The 15,798-nt window shown below is 56.2% G+C and overlaps 2 protein-coding genes across 4 annotated transcripts in view; one reads left to right on the top strand and one right to left on the bottom strand.

The window, feature by feature from the left end:
• The first annotated feature begins 3,686 nt into the window (after positions 1-3,686).
• Positions 3,687-11,711, top strand: SLC48A1 (solute carrier family 48 member 1). Its single transcript, XM_082849540.1, has 3 exons — positions 3,687-3,829; positions 9,691-9,858; positions 10,478-11,711. The coding sequence occupies exons 1-3, from the start codon at positions 3,694-3,696 to the stop codon at positions 10,612-10,614; spliced, it is 441 nt and encodes a 146-aa protein (XP_082705666.1). The 5' UTR covers positions 3,687-3,693; the 3' UTR covers positions 10,615-11,711.
• Positions 11,712-12,873: 1,162 nt separating this feature from the next.
• Positions 12,874-15,798, bottom strand: part of HDAC7 (histone deacetylase 7) — a 35,227-nt gene continuing 32,302 nt past the window's right edge. For all 3 annotated transcript variants that reach the window (XM_082849905.1, XM_082849904.1, XM_082849906.1), the window contains 3 exons: positions 15,405-15,489; positions 14,061-14,196; positions 12,874-13,893 (listed from right to left, as the gene is read on the bottom strand). In XM_082849905.1, coding sequence (XP_082706031.1) covers positions 13,848-13,893; positions 14,061-14,196; positions 15,405-15,489 — 267 coding nt within the window. In that variant the 3' untranslated portion in view covers positions 12,874-13,847. The remainder of the gene's footprint in view (positions 13,894-14,060; positions 14,197-15,404; positions 15,490-15,798) is intronic.

A 15,798-nucleotide genomic window follows, 5' to 3' on the forward strand; every position in this document is an offset into this window, starting at 1 on the left:
GGGCAGTTCTGTTCATTCATTCATTCAAGGGTCCCAGGCTCTTTCCACCATGTGGCGCAGCTGTCTTCAACATGTGGCCTCTAGAATCATCACAGAATGGGAAGAGGGAATGAGGGCTGCGTGGGAGACTGTATGGGTCCAGCCTGGAAATGGCACACATTGCTTCTGCTTTGATTCCATTGCTCAGAACTCACTCTCATGGCATCAGTTTAACTGCAAGGAAGCTGGGAAGTGTTCAAAGTTCCTATTTAGTAGGTCATGTGCCAGAAGAAGGATGCTAATGGTGAACACTGGTGGTCTCTGTCACAGGCAGGGAGAATGGCTCTCTCTCTTGGGGATGGGGGTGGGGTGGGCGGTGGTGTCTGTCTTGGGGTGGGATGGGAGTGCACTCTCAGAAAGCACCTTGGAAAGGAAGCTGATGTGGGGAGAAGAGCATGCGTGGTGCATACCAGTGTGCTTTGCAGCTTCATAACCTTCCCATGTTTTCCCTTCTCGTGGCCTTTCTCCAGATAAGATCTCAATTATCCCACATCTCACCACAGAAATAGCCTTGTGAACGCTTTCTCTTCTACAATTTTCTTTTCCCATCAAATCCAACTTGGATACCAAATAATCTTCTTAAGGCATGGTTTATGTCATGCTAGCCCTGTTCAATAATAACAATAATTTCAACAACAGTGATAATAATTTGTCAAATTACTGTGTTGAGTGCTTTAACTGCAGTATCTCAATATCTCTCGATTGCTATAACAAGCCGATGATGTATCATCATTCCCACTACACAGATGGAGCGACAGAGGTTCCGAGAAGCTCCTGTGCTGTCAAATATGGTAGCCACTAGCCACGTGTGGCTATTTAAATTAAAATCAATTGAAAATTCAGTTCTTCAGTCATACTAGGCACATATCAAATACTCCACAGCCACATGTGACTAGTAGCTGCCATTCTGAAGAGGGCAGATATAGAATATTTTCCTCTTGGCAGAAAGTTCTCCTGAGTTAGGGGAAAACTGCCCAGGTCGCACAGTAAGTGGTGATCCCATCTGAACATAAAATCCTTCAACAGCTCCGTATTGCTTCCACATGTAAAAAAAAAGTGTCAGCCTGCTGGTAACCTACATCCTGGGCCCAAGCTACTGTTACATAATTATCTCTCGTTATTTTCTTGCACAACCTCCCTCTCCAGTGTAACGAGTTTGTTAACTCCTCTCCAATACTCCTGACATGTGCACTCATAATAAATATTTTTGCTCTCCTCCTTTCTGTCTGCCCAGCTAATTAATTGCTACCTGACCTTAAGGTTCAAATAGCTTAAATATTTCTTGAATCAGCCCCCTCTTCCCCATTCTCACTGCCTCAGCCTGAACCACCTTTCAGGCTCTCCTCACGTGGCAACCTTTCTGCTGCTACTAACCATACTTGCCGACATTTTTTAAGCACCTGCTACATACTTGCCACTCTTCTAAGCACTGCCTCTTCATCATAACACGTTGAAGTAGACATCACAGCTGTGCCCTGTCCCCATTTTACAGACGGAGTACCTAAAGCACAGGGAGGTGAAGAATTTGTCCGAATGACCTCTCTGCTTTCTAGTCCTTTCGAAGGAAGTTCACCCTCACACTATTACCCTGGCCACATTTCTAAAACACAGCACTGTTACTTCTCTCCCCTGGCTTCACAGAGACAGGGGAAAGCCTTTTCAGCAGAACAAGCAAGGCCCTTTATGTTCAGAACATTTCCAACCTCAAAATCCATCACTCCACCCACAGACCACAAACTACTTACAGTTTCCCGAACCTGCCATGTTATTTCTTCCTTCTGGGCTGTCACACAGGCTGCTCCCACTGCGTGGAGGACTGTTATCCCTGCCAGCCAGCTCTGGAACCATCCGTGGCAGTGTACTCTGGACCACAGGGCTCGCTCCCTCCTCTGAACAGCCAGCACTAACTCTCTCCATCAGTGGCTCCCAAAGGAGGGCTGGATGCCGAGCTCACCTCATTAAAATCACTTCTCATTAAAAATATATATATACTCCCAAGATTCAAATTTACTGTCAGGGGTGGAGTCTGGGGGTCTTTTTTTTTTTTTAAAAAAAAATGAAGCTCCCTAGACTATTCTGAAGTGAGGCAAATGTGGTTTACATTGCTCGCTTGGCAATTAATCATGTCCTGCCTAGATTTCTTGTGTATGATCCCCTTTATTGTTATTTATTCTTACCTTCATTCACTCACATTCATCTATTCGACAAATGTTTACTAAAGGGCTACTATGTGCTGTGAACTCTTCTATGTGTTGGTGTGAATGAAAGAGGCACAGTCGCTATTCATGGAGATTACATTCCAGAGAGATGTGATCGCAGAATAATGGCCCCCCGAGATGTCAATGTCCTGATCCCCGGAATTTGTGAATACGTTACTTTACATGGCAAAAAGGATTTTGCTGATGTGATTAAGTTAAGCATCTTGAGATGGGGAAATTATTCTGGATTATGCAGGTTCTTAATCATAAGGGTCCTTATAAGGGAAAAGAAGGAGGCAGCAGAGTTGGCAGGAGAAAAGGAGAGGATGTAGTGACAGAAGCAGAGGTCCGAGGGGTGTGTTTGCTTTGAAGATGAAGGAAGACCTTCAGGAGTCAAGGGATGTGGGCAGCTCTAGAAGCTGGAAAAGGCAAAGCAACAGATTTTCCCCTCGAGCCTCCGAAAGGAAGGCAGCCCTGCCACCCCCTAGACTTTAGCCCTCTGAGTTCCTTTCTTGGACACCTACCTACAGAACTGTAGGATAATAAATGTGTGTTGTCTGAAGCCCCTAGATCTGTGGTACTCTGTTACAGCAGTGAAAAGCAATAAATACAAGGTATGTTGGCTACTTACTTTGTGCCAGTATGTGACGGGCCTCCCCAACTAGGTTATAAGTGTTTGAGGGCTCCGTGTGTTGTGTTTTTTGATTTTCCCTGCCGGCTCCCAGCGTGGCACTGGGCCCACGGAGGGAGCTCAGTATACACCTGCTATAGATTCCAGCCTCTACCCTAGAATTGTCTGATTCTGATGGGAGTGATGTTTGGTAGATTTGGGGTGGGAGGACGAGGCTTGCGGAGATTAAGGGAGAAGGGAGCTGTCCTTGAGGGTGAGGTGTTTGACGTTAGAAGATGGGGCAGATGTTCCATGAGAAGAATCTTCTGAGAATCGCTTAATCCCTGAGGAGGGAACTGATGGATAGATAGGGGCGGAAGGAATCATACTCACTGTGTACTTTCATCTATCTTAATTTTTATATCTTGATTTTTAACGAGAAATTTACATCTTAAATTTTAAAGGAGAACGTGATAAATTTTAAAAGTAATCACGGCAGCTGGCTTGTACACCTGTACATTTCCGGGTCCCGCCAGGGACCAAATATCCTGTAGCTCAGAGGACGAAGCCCGGAACCTGCCTTTTTAGGCGGCATCCCCAAATGATCAGGGGCCCGAGGACTCAAGGCCAAGCCCAGGACGCGCCCTCCACTGTGGTTCCGGGCGCGGGCGGCCTCCGGCCGGGGAGGGCGCTGTTCCGGCGGCGCAGGGGGCGGGCCGGGGGCGGAGCGCGGGCGGCCGGCGGCTACGGCTCGGCCCCCGGCTCCCGGCTCCCGGCTCCTGCTGTGGGCCCTGCACCTGTGACCGCCGGCCACGCTCGCCTTCTGCGCCCGGCGCCCGCAGCCCCATGGCCCCGTCCCGCCTGCAGCTCGGCCTCCGCGCCGCCTACTCCGGCCTCAGCTCTGTGGCCGGCTTCTCCATCTTCCTCGTCTGGACGGTGGTCTACAGACAGCCGGGGACCGCGGCCATGGGGGGGCTCGCAGGTACCGCGAGGCGCGCGGGGGTCGCTTGGTCCCGGTTCCGGCCGCGCGGACGCGGGCGCGCGGCTTCGGGGAGGAGCCGGCGGCTGCTCCGCAGGCTCCTCGCGGGCGGCGCTTCCCGGGGGAGCGGGTGGGGTGTTTACCCAAAACTGGTCGTGGGCAGAGCAGGCCCCGCGCGGGCCCGGGCTCCTGGACATCCTCGGGGGGCCTCAGGGACTCAATGCCCGGCCGAGGCGCCGACGTCCCGTATGTGTCATTTGCACCAGCCCCGGCGCCCCCGGGTTGGCCCGTCCGCCCTCCACCCTGGGCCCAGTGACAGCGTCCTCCCTGCACGCCCGCTGCTCTCGCCACCTCCTTCGCGCAGCCAGGTGTGAAGACCCGGCGGTCTTCACACACACACACTTGTGCTGGGGGATCCGCGCCCCTTCCCTGGGGACTGGGTGAGGGCAGAGAAGAAGTAGGTGGAAAGGAGGGCTGGGGGTTCCCGGGGAAGCCCATGTGCCTCCTAACAGGGTGGAGTCCGCCGCCAACGGAGTCGCCAGCGGAGTCCTCAGCGGAGTCCTCAGCGGAGCCCCGGAGGACCGCGCTAGGGATCTGATGGAAACGACTTTTTTTCCCACCATGTTGGTGTCTCTTTGCCACTCTTCTGCTGTGGCTCCTGGGCCAAGGGCGGCTCCGACCGCCCTTTCTGTGCCTCAAGGAGGCCAGAGGAGGCTTGTACCGGAGTTGAGAACGTCAGTGCGCTGGGGGAGGTCTGGTGCTTACCGGTGCTCTGTACTCGCTGTGCACCTTTGGGCATGTTGTTAACCTCTCTGTGTTGTAGAATTGGTGTGAAGACGAAGCATATCATTTCTACTTGCTAACTTTTTTTTTTTAATGCTTCCTATGTGTCAGACACTGTGTTAAGCAAACTGCTTTCATCATCTCATTTAATCCTTACATTAGTCCTAGGAAGTAGGCATTATTATTGGGTCCATTTTACAGGTCAGGCTTAAACTGAGGCTTAGTGTAAGCTATTTATAAGCTATTTTATATATATATATATTTTTAAAATATTTATTTATATATAAGCTATTTTTTATTTATATATAAGCTATTTATATATAAGCTATTTATATATTTTTTAATATATTTATATATAAGCTATTTATTTATAAGCTATTTATATAGCTTACCTACACAGCTACATGAAATTATATGTGTGGGGAAAGCACTCTGGGAAAAAATACATGTAAGGTTCATAGTTCTGCACAGGATGATCTGACTCCATAATTAACCTCCTCTGCCACAGGAGCCCTAAATGGACTAACTAAAAATAACGAGATTTGCTCATGGCCCCAAAGCTTACTGAGTGCCACACCTGGGTCAAGAAGGGACGGGAGGTGGGGCTTCTGCCCTGTAAGAGGGGTGTAGGTAACCACGGCCTAAGCAATGCCAGGCAGAGCACTTGGGTTCTCCGAGGAAGGGCACGTGGTTGCCTGGCTGGGCTGCTCTCATGCCTGCCTAGATGCCCCACCTGTGGTTCCTCCCAGGGGGCCAGCCTGCCCACCTCTGCTCAGTTATCAGCAGACGCCTGACTCCCTTCCCCGCTGCACCCCACCGCCCACCATGTTCCTTATGATTCTCTGGTCTTTGCAGTGCTTTCCCATTTCCTGTCGGCCTGCTGCTTTCCCCTCAGGAAGGCGGTGTGACTCTCCAGGCGAGGCCCAGGGGTTGCCCTGATGAGACTTGAGATGAGGGCGCTGGTGGGCGGTGAGGAGGGAGGGCTGCCCCTGGGATCAGAGCTGGGTGTGTTGGAGTCTGGCCTGGTGGAGTGAGCCCCACCGAGCTGTGTGACCATGGGCACATCGATGCCCCCTGGGCCTCAGTTTCCTCATCCGTAAGGCATGGAAGGAGATTCTGCTGACAGGGGTGTTGTGTGAGACCCCGTTCAGGTCTGGGATGCTACAGCTGTATGTCCTCTCCCCGAATCATCCATCTTTCAGCTGCCCGTCGGGGGGCAGCTCCAGGGAGTCCCAGGGTTTCCCTCTGACCTGAGCCCTGCCCTCTCTTCCTCCCTGCAGATTTCCCTTGGCCTCTGAGGCAGGCCAGCTGTGGAGCCGCCCACAGCAAGAGGTGCTGGGGCAGCGAACAGCTAGAGCAGGGTCCTGGCAGCTCCCCGACAGCCATCGCAGAACCAAAGCCACCTGGTGACGGTGGTGGTGGTGGCAGTGTGGCAGGTGGGGGAGGGCTGCCAGGGCCACACACCCTCTGCGCCCTGAATGGGTGCCGAGAGGGTCTGCAGCCAGTCAGCCTCTTCCTCTTTTGGGGATGAAGCATCAGCAGATTGGTGCATACCCCGCTTCTGACTTGGCATTTTCCAGAAACTGCTGAGTCACCAGAGGGCAGCCCCAGCGTGCTCCTTCCCCTGTGTGCCAGGTGGGGCTGCTGGGGGCTGTTGATTTCCTGGGGACCTGGGAGAAACGTTCGTGGGTAGAGACCCAGTCTCTCCCATCCTGGTGTGCGTCTGGGAAGAACTGGCTTGGAGGAGAGGTGGAAGAAATAGTTTTGCTGTGGGAACGCTTGGGAAAAAGACTTGCTCTAGGTCTAGTAGACCGAGGAAAGAGAATAAGAATAGAAAAGTTGCCCAGGAGTCTAACCAGCTCTGTGTTCTTCCCCATGAGCTGAGAAAGGACAGGGGTGGAGGGGAGGGGTGGAGGCAGAGAGTAGTGGCTCACTTGTCTGTTTCCCTGTGAGCTCCCCTGGGCTCCTGGCCCCTCACCTCCAGCCCAGCCACTGGGGGTACTTTCACTGACCATCTGTGTGCCTTCCTTGTCCTGGGCCTGTCAGCTCTGAGCCCCGAGCCACCGAGCAGAGCCCTGCTCCTTGAAGCAGGTGGGGTGGAGCGAGGGGTGAGATCTGGTGTGGACATGCATCCGGGTGGGCCTGGGAAACCGTCCATTCTGCCCTGAGTTATGCAGACCAGGCTTCCTGGAGTCCAGAGTGTCCCAGGGAAGTGAGCACGGCTGAGGTGTGGGAGGGACCGGCGGGGGGGGGGGGGGGGGGCTTGTGCTCCTTCACTGACCCCCTGGATGGAGTTGGGGGAGATCCCCCTTCTAAGGACAGAGGCGGGAGCCAGGGCCGGTGGGGAGGGGCCTGCTTCCAGATGTGGCCTGTGTTTATCTGGAGGCCAGGGCTGTGTGCAGGGCAAGTGAGAGGTGGGGCAGGATGCGTCTGCTTATTAACAGAGAGCTGGGGCCTGGCGCACCCAAAATGGCCATCTTCCTCTTCTGCTCAGCCCTTTTTGGTACATGGATGTGTGTGTGTGGGGGGGGTGTCCTGGGGGCACCACTGGAGCGTGGCCAGTGGACTAAGAGAGGGCATCCCACAGGCCCCTATTTCAACACTTCCTAACCTAGAAATTGCTGAGTCACGGGGGAATTGCTCTGACCTTATTTTTCCCCTAAGCTGGCTTCTAGACTCTTTGAGTGGTAAAGCGTCTGAGAGCCATCTATCTCAGCCCCTCCATGGCATAGTGAGTAGATAGAGGGCAAGTGGAGCGGTCGCAAAGGTACCCATCTGACGGTTCCTTGGATGTGCTCAGTGACGATACGCTTCCTTCCGCGGGCCCTTTAAGAAACCAAACAGCTCCCCCAGTGAACACTTAGGACCTGTGTGAGAGGACTGGGAAACACTTCTGGAAAAGGTGGCTAGCACACCGTCCATCCGGATCACGGAAGATGTTAAGCTGAAGCCGGGGGATTGTTATTCTGTCCACCTCTGGCCTGCTCCCACTTCCTGCCTAGGCAGGGACAGAGACAAGCTTGTCTTGCCTCACCCTGATCCCAGGGCTGGAGGGACCCATGTTCCAGGCCCCCAGCCCCTGAGGAAGGCTGAGGGTGGGCAAGGGCAGAGCTGGGAGAGCGTGGGTCAAACAGCGTGGGAAGGGAAGCGGCAGGTGTTGGCAGAGCTGAGTCCTCACTAGCAGGGAGCCCTGGGTCACCGTTTCCAGGCTGGCGGGACCATTGGGCTCCCCCACTTGCAGATGTGGAAGCGCCGAGGCTCTGAGAGTCACGAGCAGCACATCGGTGCCAGGCCCAGGTCTCCTGGTTGGCAGTCTCGTGGTTTTCTGGCCCTTGCCAGGCTGCCTGAATTGTGACAGCTTCTGAGCCGGTAATCAGAGCAGGGATCTGTGATGACATTCCCCCCTGCCTTTTGATTTTCCCCCAACTTAAAAAAACATTATGAAATATTGCAGGCAAGTAAAAAAGGATAGGCAATTTAGTGAACTCCCTCATTCTTACCATTCAGCCTAGAAAAGTAAAACGTCACAGATTCAGTCAAAGCACTCTCCCACCCCGATCCCCCGTCACCTTCTCTTCCTTCTCTCCCGTGCCAGAGCTGACCACTTTCCCCAGCCTTCCCGTGCTCCTCTGCGTGCGCGTGTGCGGCTCACTTTTTGAAGGGCCTCCTGACTCCTAGGATCCAGCGGTCTACACACAGGTGGACAGCTTGCAGCTGGCTCTGCCTTGTCCCTCATTCGTCCCTTGTCAGGACCCTGCGGCCCTGCCCTGGACCCTTGCCAACGGAACTACTATTTGCTCCACTCTCTGGGCTGCGGCGGCAGGCACGGCCCGGCACAGAGGGCATTCATTGTATTGTCTGAGCGGCAGCTGGCATCGTAGGGGAACTGCCCAGTCGGGCCCAGAGGGCAGGCCCAGGACCGGCTGGGGGCATCTGGCCTGCCCTTTCAGCAAACGACTTAGTAAAATGGAGTCTGGCTAGGGGACTTCCCTGGCGTTCCAGTGGTTAAGACTCTGCACTTCCACTTCAGGGAGCACGGGTTGATCCCTGGTCAGGGAACTTAGACTCCGCATGCCTCGTGGTGTGGCCTAAAAAGGAAATTAATAAAATGGAGTCTGGCCAAGGGCAAGAAGAAGGCCACTTGGGTACTGGGTGGCCCTGGGGGTTTTAACCACTGGGCCTCCCCATCCCATAAAACCAATACATGGAATTTGGGAAGAGCCCCACTGCCAAGAGCTCAGCCAGAGGCCTTGCGACGTTACGGTGGTGGCCTCTGAAGGCTGGGAGAGCAGAAGCATCAGGGCGGGAGGAATGCTTCTCACAGCTGTGGCCCCCAGGGTGGGGAGTGGGGAGTCCCCGGAAAGCAGGCTGGGCTGCAGCAGTCCTCAAACTTTCTGACTTTAGGACCCCTTTACACTCTTTAAAAAGTGGTGAGACCCGAAGGAAATTTTGTTTATGTGGGTTATATCTATCGATATGGACTGTATTAGAAATTAAAACTGAGAACAGTTTTAAGCATTTTAAAGTAATATTAAAAATAACATTGTGGGCTTCCCTGGTGGTGCAGTGGTTGAGAGTCCGCCTGCCGGGTTCATGCCCCGGTCCGGGAAGATCCCACATGGCGCAGAGCGGCTGGGCCCGTGAGCCGTGGCCGCTGAGCCTGCGCGTCCGGAGCCTGTGCTCCGCAACGGGAGAGGCCACGACAGAGAGAGGCCCGTGTACCACAAAAAATAATAATAATAACAACATTGTGTTAACATAAGTAACATTTTTTTGTAAGAAGTATTCAGGTTTTCCAAAGCAAAAAAATTAGGGAGAAGAATGACATAGTTTTATATTTTTTGCAGATCTCGTTAATGTGTGGCTTAGTAAAAGGCAGCCAGATTCTCCTAGCTGCTTTTGCGTTCACATCCTCTTCGTATCACAGGCCACGCGGCCTCCAGCAAACTCCACTTTACCGGGAGAGTGAAAAGGCCAACACTACTGTTATTATGCGAAGAGCCTGGCCTGGGGGACCTGCAGGGCTCTGGGGGGTCGGCAGGTGAGGAGAGGGGCGCTGCCTGAGCCGTCTCTCCCGGCAGGTGTGCTAGCGCTGTGGGTCCTGGTGACGCACGTGATGTACATGCAGGATTACTGGAGGACGTGGCTCAAGGGGCTGCGTGGCTTCTTCTTCGTGGGCGTCCTCTTCTCGGCCGTCTCTGTCGCCACTTTCTGCACCTTCCTTGTGCTGGCCGTCACCGGACACCAGAGTAAGGTGTCCCTCCACAAAGGGAGGGCGTGGGAGGGCCGGTGGGTGGAGCACTCAGGAAGCCCGGGATTCCTGTCCTGGGTTCAACACTTACGTCCAAGGGACTGGACAGACCACTTAACCTCCCTGTGCCCGAGTTTTCTCGTTGTAAAAGTGGGGAGAATGGACGCCCCCCATCCCCGCCCCTGGGTTGGAAGGGATCAATGAAACGCGTGGGAAGTGTGTGCTGCATTCAGCACCCAGGAGTGTGTGGTTAGCCGCCCTTTTTAGCCTCCAGCGGAGGGTATGGGAGCGCCCCCTGGTGGCTTCAGTCTGCAAGTAGCCAGAGGCTCTTCCTGCTCGCTCTGATGCTGAAGCACATTGGAAGGCAGTGGCCTAGGGTCAGTGTCACAGCAGCAGAGCGGATGATACAGCCCTGTGATTAGCCAACCCTCATCCCCACTGCTTCCTGCCTGCAAACTCTGAATGCTCTGAAACCTGTACCACACCTGATCTCTCCACTGGCTCAGTTCAGCCTCTGTTGGAGGTTGTGGGGAAGGATGGCCCGGGGCTTGTGGCATGGTGGCTAGGGTCAAGGGCAAGGTCCTCTCAAGTCACGGTTGGGTTCCTCTCCCCTGCAGGCCTCACAGACCCCAACAGCTACTACCTCTCCTGCGTGTGGAGCTTCATCTCCTTCAAGTGGGCCTTCCTGCTCAGCCTCTATGCCCACCGCTACCGGGCTGACTTTGCCGACATCAGCATCCTCAGCGATTTCTGACCTGAGCGATGAGGTCTCCGCACCCTGGTGGTCCTCAGGACCTGGACTCAGCCTCTGAGACATCAGGCGGGCCTGTACACCCCCTGGGAACCCCAGAACCGGGGCAGAAAGTATACAGCAGGAGGACGGTGGTCTCCCTGGGAGCTGTCCTGTCCCCTTGGGGGGAACCCTGGGTGCCGTGGAAAGGGGTCCTGCCGTGTTGCTCATCAGCGTGACTGGAGGGCAGCTTTAGACCTTTTCAAGTGCATCTATTTTCTTAGCACTCAGTGGGCAATCTTTCTAAGTAGGGCCAGGGCAACAGGCAAGGGGTAGGGCAGTGGGGCCTTGACCTGTGCCTGGGGGCAGGGGTCCCTGCTGCCCTAGACACTCTCCCTCAGGTGGGACGGGACCCTGGGGAGGTCAGGTCAGGTAAGGGATCTCTAGTAGAGACTTCTCAGCCCCTTACCCCAGCACCCGCATCTTGTTGTCCCCCAAGAGTCAGGTAGCTGAACTCATTGGTCCCAGGGATGGTGACACTTGCTTCTCTTTTCCCAAGGCCTGGGGACCCGAGGGGAGTTCAGTGTCCCTCTCTCCACCCACCCTGTTCCTCGCAGAGGTGGTTCCCATGAGTATGCTAGAGCCGTCCTCCCCTTCACCACACACCCCAGAGCAGGACGCCCCAAATGAGGCCAGACTAAGGGTCTTGGGGAAGGTGCTTCTGCCCCCTGAAGGGCTTTGGGGAAGGGGGCAGCACGGGGTGGGCTAGAAGGAACCCTCAAACCTGTGCCAGGCACCTCCAGCCCATCATTTCCACTTGGCCTTCTCATGCCTGCCCCTCATGGCACCCAGATTGCCCCTGGCCCCGAGATGCCTCCCCCACTCCTGCCCCTGCCCTTCACCTAGAGCTTTTCTCTTTTAAAATCTCCCTTCTGAAGGACAAAATCTGCTTTACTGCCTATACACTGGCCCAAGGGCTCACCTAACTCGGAAGGGAAGGGCTCCATCCATCTTTTTGTCTTAGGTTGTCATTTTGCACGGTCTACCCCTTTCCCACCTGATGTGTCCTGCCCCTCAGCTCTTTGCCTTATCTGTGTCACTGTCACTTTAGCAGAAATACAGCAGCCATTTGTATCAGCTAGCCTCTGGTGCTTTCTTATGTCGGACTATGGGAGCGGTGGGTGGGAATGGGGGTCTCCAGTCATCTCATCAAGCCATTTCCTTAGCTCAGAGGGGACCCTCTCCCTCTGGTCCCACTTGGCATGGGGGAACCCACAGTTCAGCTCTCTTCCTCCAGCCCCCTCAGCAAACCCCCCAGCCAGGGCGAGGATGCCCCGGGGCACAGTCTCAGCAACGTCTGTGGGATTGAGTGCCTATCGCCCCAAGAGGCCAGGACAGATGGGAAGGGGATGAACGTGCTTCCCCTCGTATTCTCCAGGCTGTGAGGGCTTGGGCCCAGGTCGGAGGTGATGAGGCCTCTCCTTCTGCTGGCTGAAGAAGCCTGGCCGCCTCGGAACCATGAAGACAGGCGCCACTGGATGAGCTCGCCCAGGCCTGCTGTCTCGCCCGTTCTTCCCTTCTAGGCTCAGCAGATGCTGAAGAAGTCATGGTACATTAGAGCAGGAAGGAACCAAACAGTGTCTATTTCGGGAGCCTTTAACTGATAAACAGAGGCCCCAGGAGGTGACGTGACTTACCTGAGCTCCCAGCTGGGACCTGAACCCAGGTAGGTCTGATTCAGGACTCTCTAGGGGAGCCTTAGCGAGCCGGGTCTGCAGGCATCCATGTTCCCCACGCCCTTACGGGCCCTCTGTCTACGGACTCAGCCCAGAGCTGCCGCCTCTTCACTACCCAGAGGTGGGGCAGGCGGGGGCAGCCAGGGTGTGTTCAGAATGGATTCTTCCCGCAAGGCAGCGGCCACAGGAGGCCAAGGCGCCGGAGGGGGGCTGCCCCACGGCCCCACCTGTCCCTTCTCTTCCACAGTGAATCAGGCACAGGCTGTGCTGTGTAGCTGTAGGCCCGCTGCCCACCCCTCAACCCCCGGAGGCCCTTTCACATGAACCTTTAAAGCAAATAAAACATTTATTGTTCAGATTTTTTTTCCATTTTTTTTTCTTTTTTACAAAAACATGCATACGTACACAGGGCATGGTGGTCCTCGGGAAGACACACTCATGTGCACACACAAACAAACCCTCCTCTTACTGTCTCTCTCTCTCTCTCTCTCTCTCTCTCTCTCTCTCTCTCACACACACACGCACACGCACACACACGCACACACAAATACTTTCCTTCTTGGCCCCAGGCCTGGACCCCAGAAGCCTCGAAGTCTTTGCCAGGGCAGCCTCCCCTCCCCCATGTCTTCCATTCACTCTCCCACCCCCTTTCCCGTCAGCCAAGCTAGTCCTATGTAGGGCAGGAGTCAGCTGGGGTGGGGGAGACCCCAGAAGGAGAAGGCTCACGGAGGGGGGTGGTGACTACTGAGGGGTCCCTGGGGGTCATGCTGTGCTTCTGAGGGGAGATGAAGGGTTTGGCACCATTGGATCAGGAAGCAAAGAACTCCAGGAGCACCTGTCTGCTGCACCAGAGCCCTGAGATGGCTGACGCAGGTGGCCTCTGGCAGGGGCAGGGACCAGATGGGAGGCCTGCCGACGACTGCTCTCAGAGGGAGGTCTGTCTCACTGCCCAGTGGTGGGGAGGAAGCTTCCAGAGTCATCTGAGGAAGCAGGAGAGGAGGGACTCCCCCTGCACGCAGGGACATGGGACCCCTTTGCCCCTGCTACCCATCCTCCCTCCCCCAGAGCCTAGGAAGGGCCACTCTGGCGGAGGCCGAGTTCACATTTCTGTGTGGAGCCTGGGGCTGTGTGCAAAGTCGGGGGTCTACAGAACCAGGAATAGTGGTTGTGAGCGGGCCCGGCTGTGCCAGTCCTCCTCTGTGCAGGCCTGAGGATCGGGGGCCCAGCTAGGGGCCCAGACCCCAGAGGGGTAGACTGTGCTTCGGGGAGAGCCCTACTGGGGCCCGGCTGCCTACGCAGCCAGCCTCCTGTCAGGGTCTTCTTTGGTCCCTATGCTAGACCCAGGGGCCTTCCCAGGCTCCTTGGGGTGACTGTCAAGAGGCTGTTCTCTGGCCCCGACTACCTGCCCGAAGGATCTCTGAAGACCCCGGGAACGGGTACTGTTGCCAGAGGTTGGAAGAGAACCAGGTCCGAAGGGCAGGGCGGGGCGGGGCGCGGCAGGGGGCAGATCCGTCCTGTAGCCTAAAGATTCATGGGTTCTTCCTCCTCCACCAGCTGCTCTGAGGTCCTGGGGGAGGGAAAGGCGGGGGTGCTGCTGAAGAGCCAGGGGAAAGGCCTGAGCCCAGCTTCCCAGGAAGCCCGAGAAGGCCGTGGTGGCTGGGCTGGAGCCTGGGCTCTGCAGGTTGGGAGGGTCCGAGGGGCTGGAGGGGCTGTGAGCCAGGGGTCTGGCATTACCGCTCTTCAGTCAGGATGCCCACGGAGAGGGATGCCAGTGCAGTTACTGCCTCCACTTCTGCATCGGCCCCTGGCACCCTGGGCACCCAGGAGTCTGGACAGGAGGCCAGGCGCTGCATGCAGCCCCAGTATTCACCTGGGTAAGAAGCCGAGTCAGAAAGGGCTGGGGGCACAAGGCCCTCCTCCTGCCCACCACGCATCCTAGACTGGTCCTGAGGCTGCACATCTCAGGCCCAGGAGTAGCGGACGCGTCCTCGGTGTGGGGTCAGCTCTCACCTGCCTCCACCCTCAGTGCAACACCCTCCCTGACTCGGCCCCCGAAGCCCTGACAGGGTGAGCAGTGCGGATTCAGCGTGGCAGCGAGGGGCCCTCGCAGAGGTCCAAGCCAGTCCCACACGCCTCTGGCTGAAAGGCCACTGCTAACCCATTCCCATGGGTGTGGGGTTCCTAAGTGCCCCATTAGGGCCTCCCTTCCCCTAGATGGGGTCTGTGTCATGGTGACCTCAAGGAGCCCTGAGCCCCGGCCTGCTGGAGCCCAGGGTCCCCCTCACACGTAGCCCCTGGCAACGCTCAGCGCAGCACAGGCACGGGAGGCCAGAGGACACAGTGCCGGGAGAGGTGACCAACACCGCGGCCACTCTGTCTGGCTGTTGGCAAGCCACTTACCACCCTGGACTCCCACTGCCCCATCTAGACCATGGGCACGACCGTCCTGCCTGCTGTGGCGAGAAATAATGTCCACGGAACATGCCGGGCCCGGAGCCTGGCCCAGTGGGAGGGCTCCACACCGAGTACCTGCAGCAGCTGCACTGTCATGTACAACAGCCCTACGGAGCCTGGATGTGGGAAATCTATTTTGTTCATTTTTGTATCCCTGGCATAGATCACGGGTCTTTACATAAAGGGCTCCACAGATGCTGAGCTGAAGCTGAAAATTTAAAGTGCTTTCCAAATGTGGGGTTAATCTAAGACTCAGCCCCGAAAGCACCCAGAGCTCCTGCGGCCAGGTTTGAGGGTTAGGGTGGGAACCAGCACTTCCACAAACAGGGCCCGAGTGTTGCTGTGGGCAGGGCCCTGGCCTAGGGCAGCAGCTGGGGATGGGAGGCCAGTCCTGCCTGGTCCCCACTGGGTCCGTCTGGAGGGCTCCGAGGGTATCCACTCATGGTGGGGGGGGGGGGGGCTGCTTCCCATTATCGTGGGGTACTTTATAGGAAGCCTACTCCAGAGCAGCAGCACCCCTGGCCTGGCTGGTGCTGGAAGACCTGGAGCCCTGGTCACTGGGGGCAGCAGAGCCCCAGGTTTCTCCCGAGTCAGGGGTCAGCAGTGTCCTCTGTCCATACTCACTGTGCACCCGGATCACAGCTTCCAGAGAGCGGATGGCATTGAGGTTGGGTTTCTGTTTCCAGCCTTCTTCTGAGAGGGGATCCACCTACAGAAGCAAAGAGTACATCAGTCACCCACCTCTCAGGGACCCCCAGGCCCAGCTCTCTCCCACCCCCGGGCCCCCGCTTTCCAAGCGCAAATAGGCACGTGCTCCCGGCTCTACCTAGGGCAGGGGACGCTGGCCCTACGCCTGACCTGGGGAAGAGGCATCCACGCCGCTCCCCTCATCCCAGGCCTGGCCACCCCCACCCCGCCCATCTGCATGCCCTCAGGGAGGCGCCCTGTCTACCTGCTCCCTGGGGCACTCCTGGGAGAGCCAGACGCCCTGCCCCACCGAACGCACGGATCAGGGGCA

Source organism: Leucopleurus acutus (genome assembly GCF_964270905.1).
Source record: "Leucopleurus acutus genome assembly, chromosome: 11".
Classification (NCBI taxonomy): Eukaryota; Metazoa; Chordata; class Mammalia; order Artiodactyla; family Delphinidae; genus Leucopleurus; species Leucopleurus acutus.

Bases quoted from the DNA above. Each gene is read 5' to 3' on its own strand.
- SLC48A1 (XM_082849540.1), top strand. From the start codon at position 3,694: ATGGCCCCGTCCCGCCTGCAGCTCGGCCTCCGCGCCGCCTACTCCGGC. The intron at 3,830-9,690 runs GTACCGCGAGGC...CTCTCCCGGCAG, and splicing joins GGCCATGGGGGGGCTCGCAG to GTGTGCTAGCGCTGTGGGTC. The intron at 9,859-10,477 runs GTAAGGTGTCCC...TCTCCCCTGCAG, and splicing joins GGCCGTCACCGGACACCAGA to GCCTCACAGACCCCAACAGC.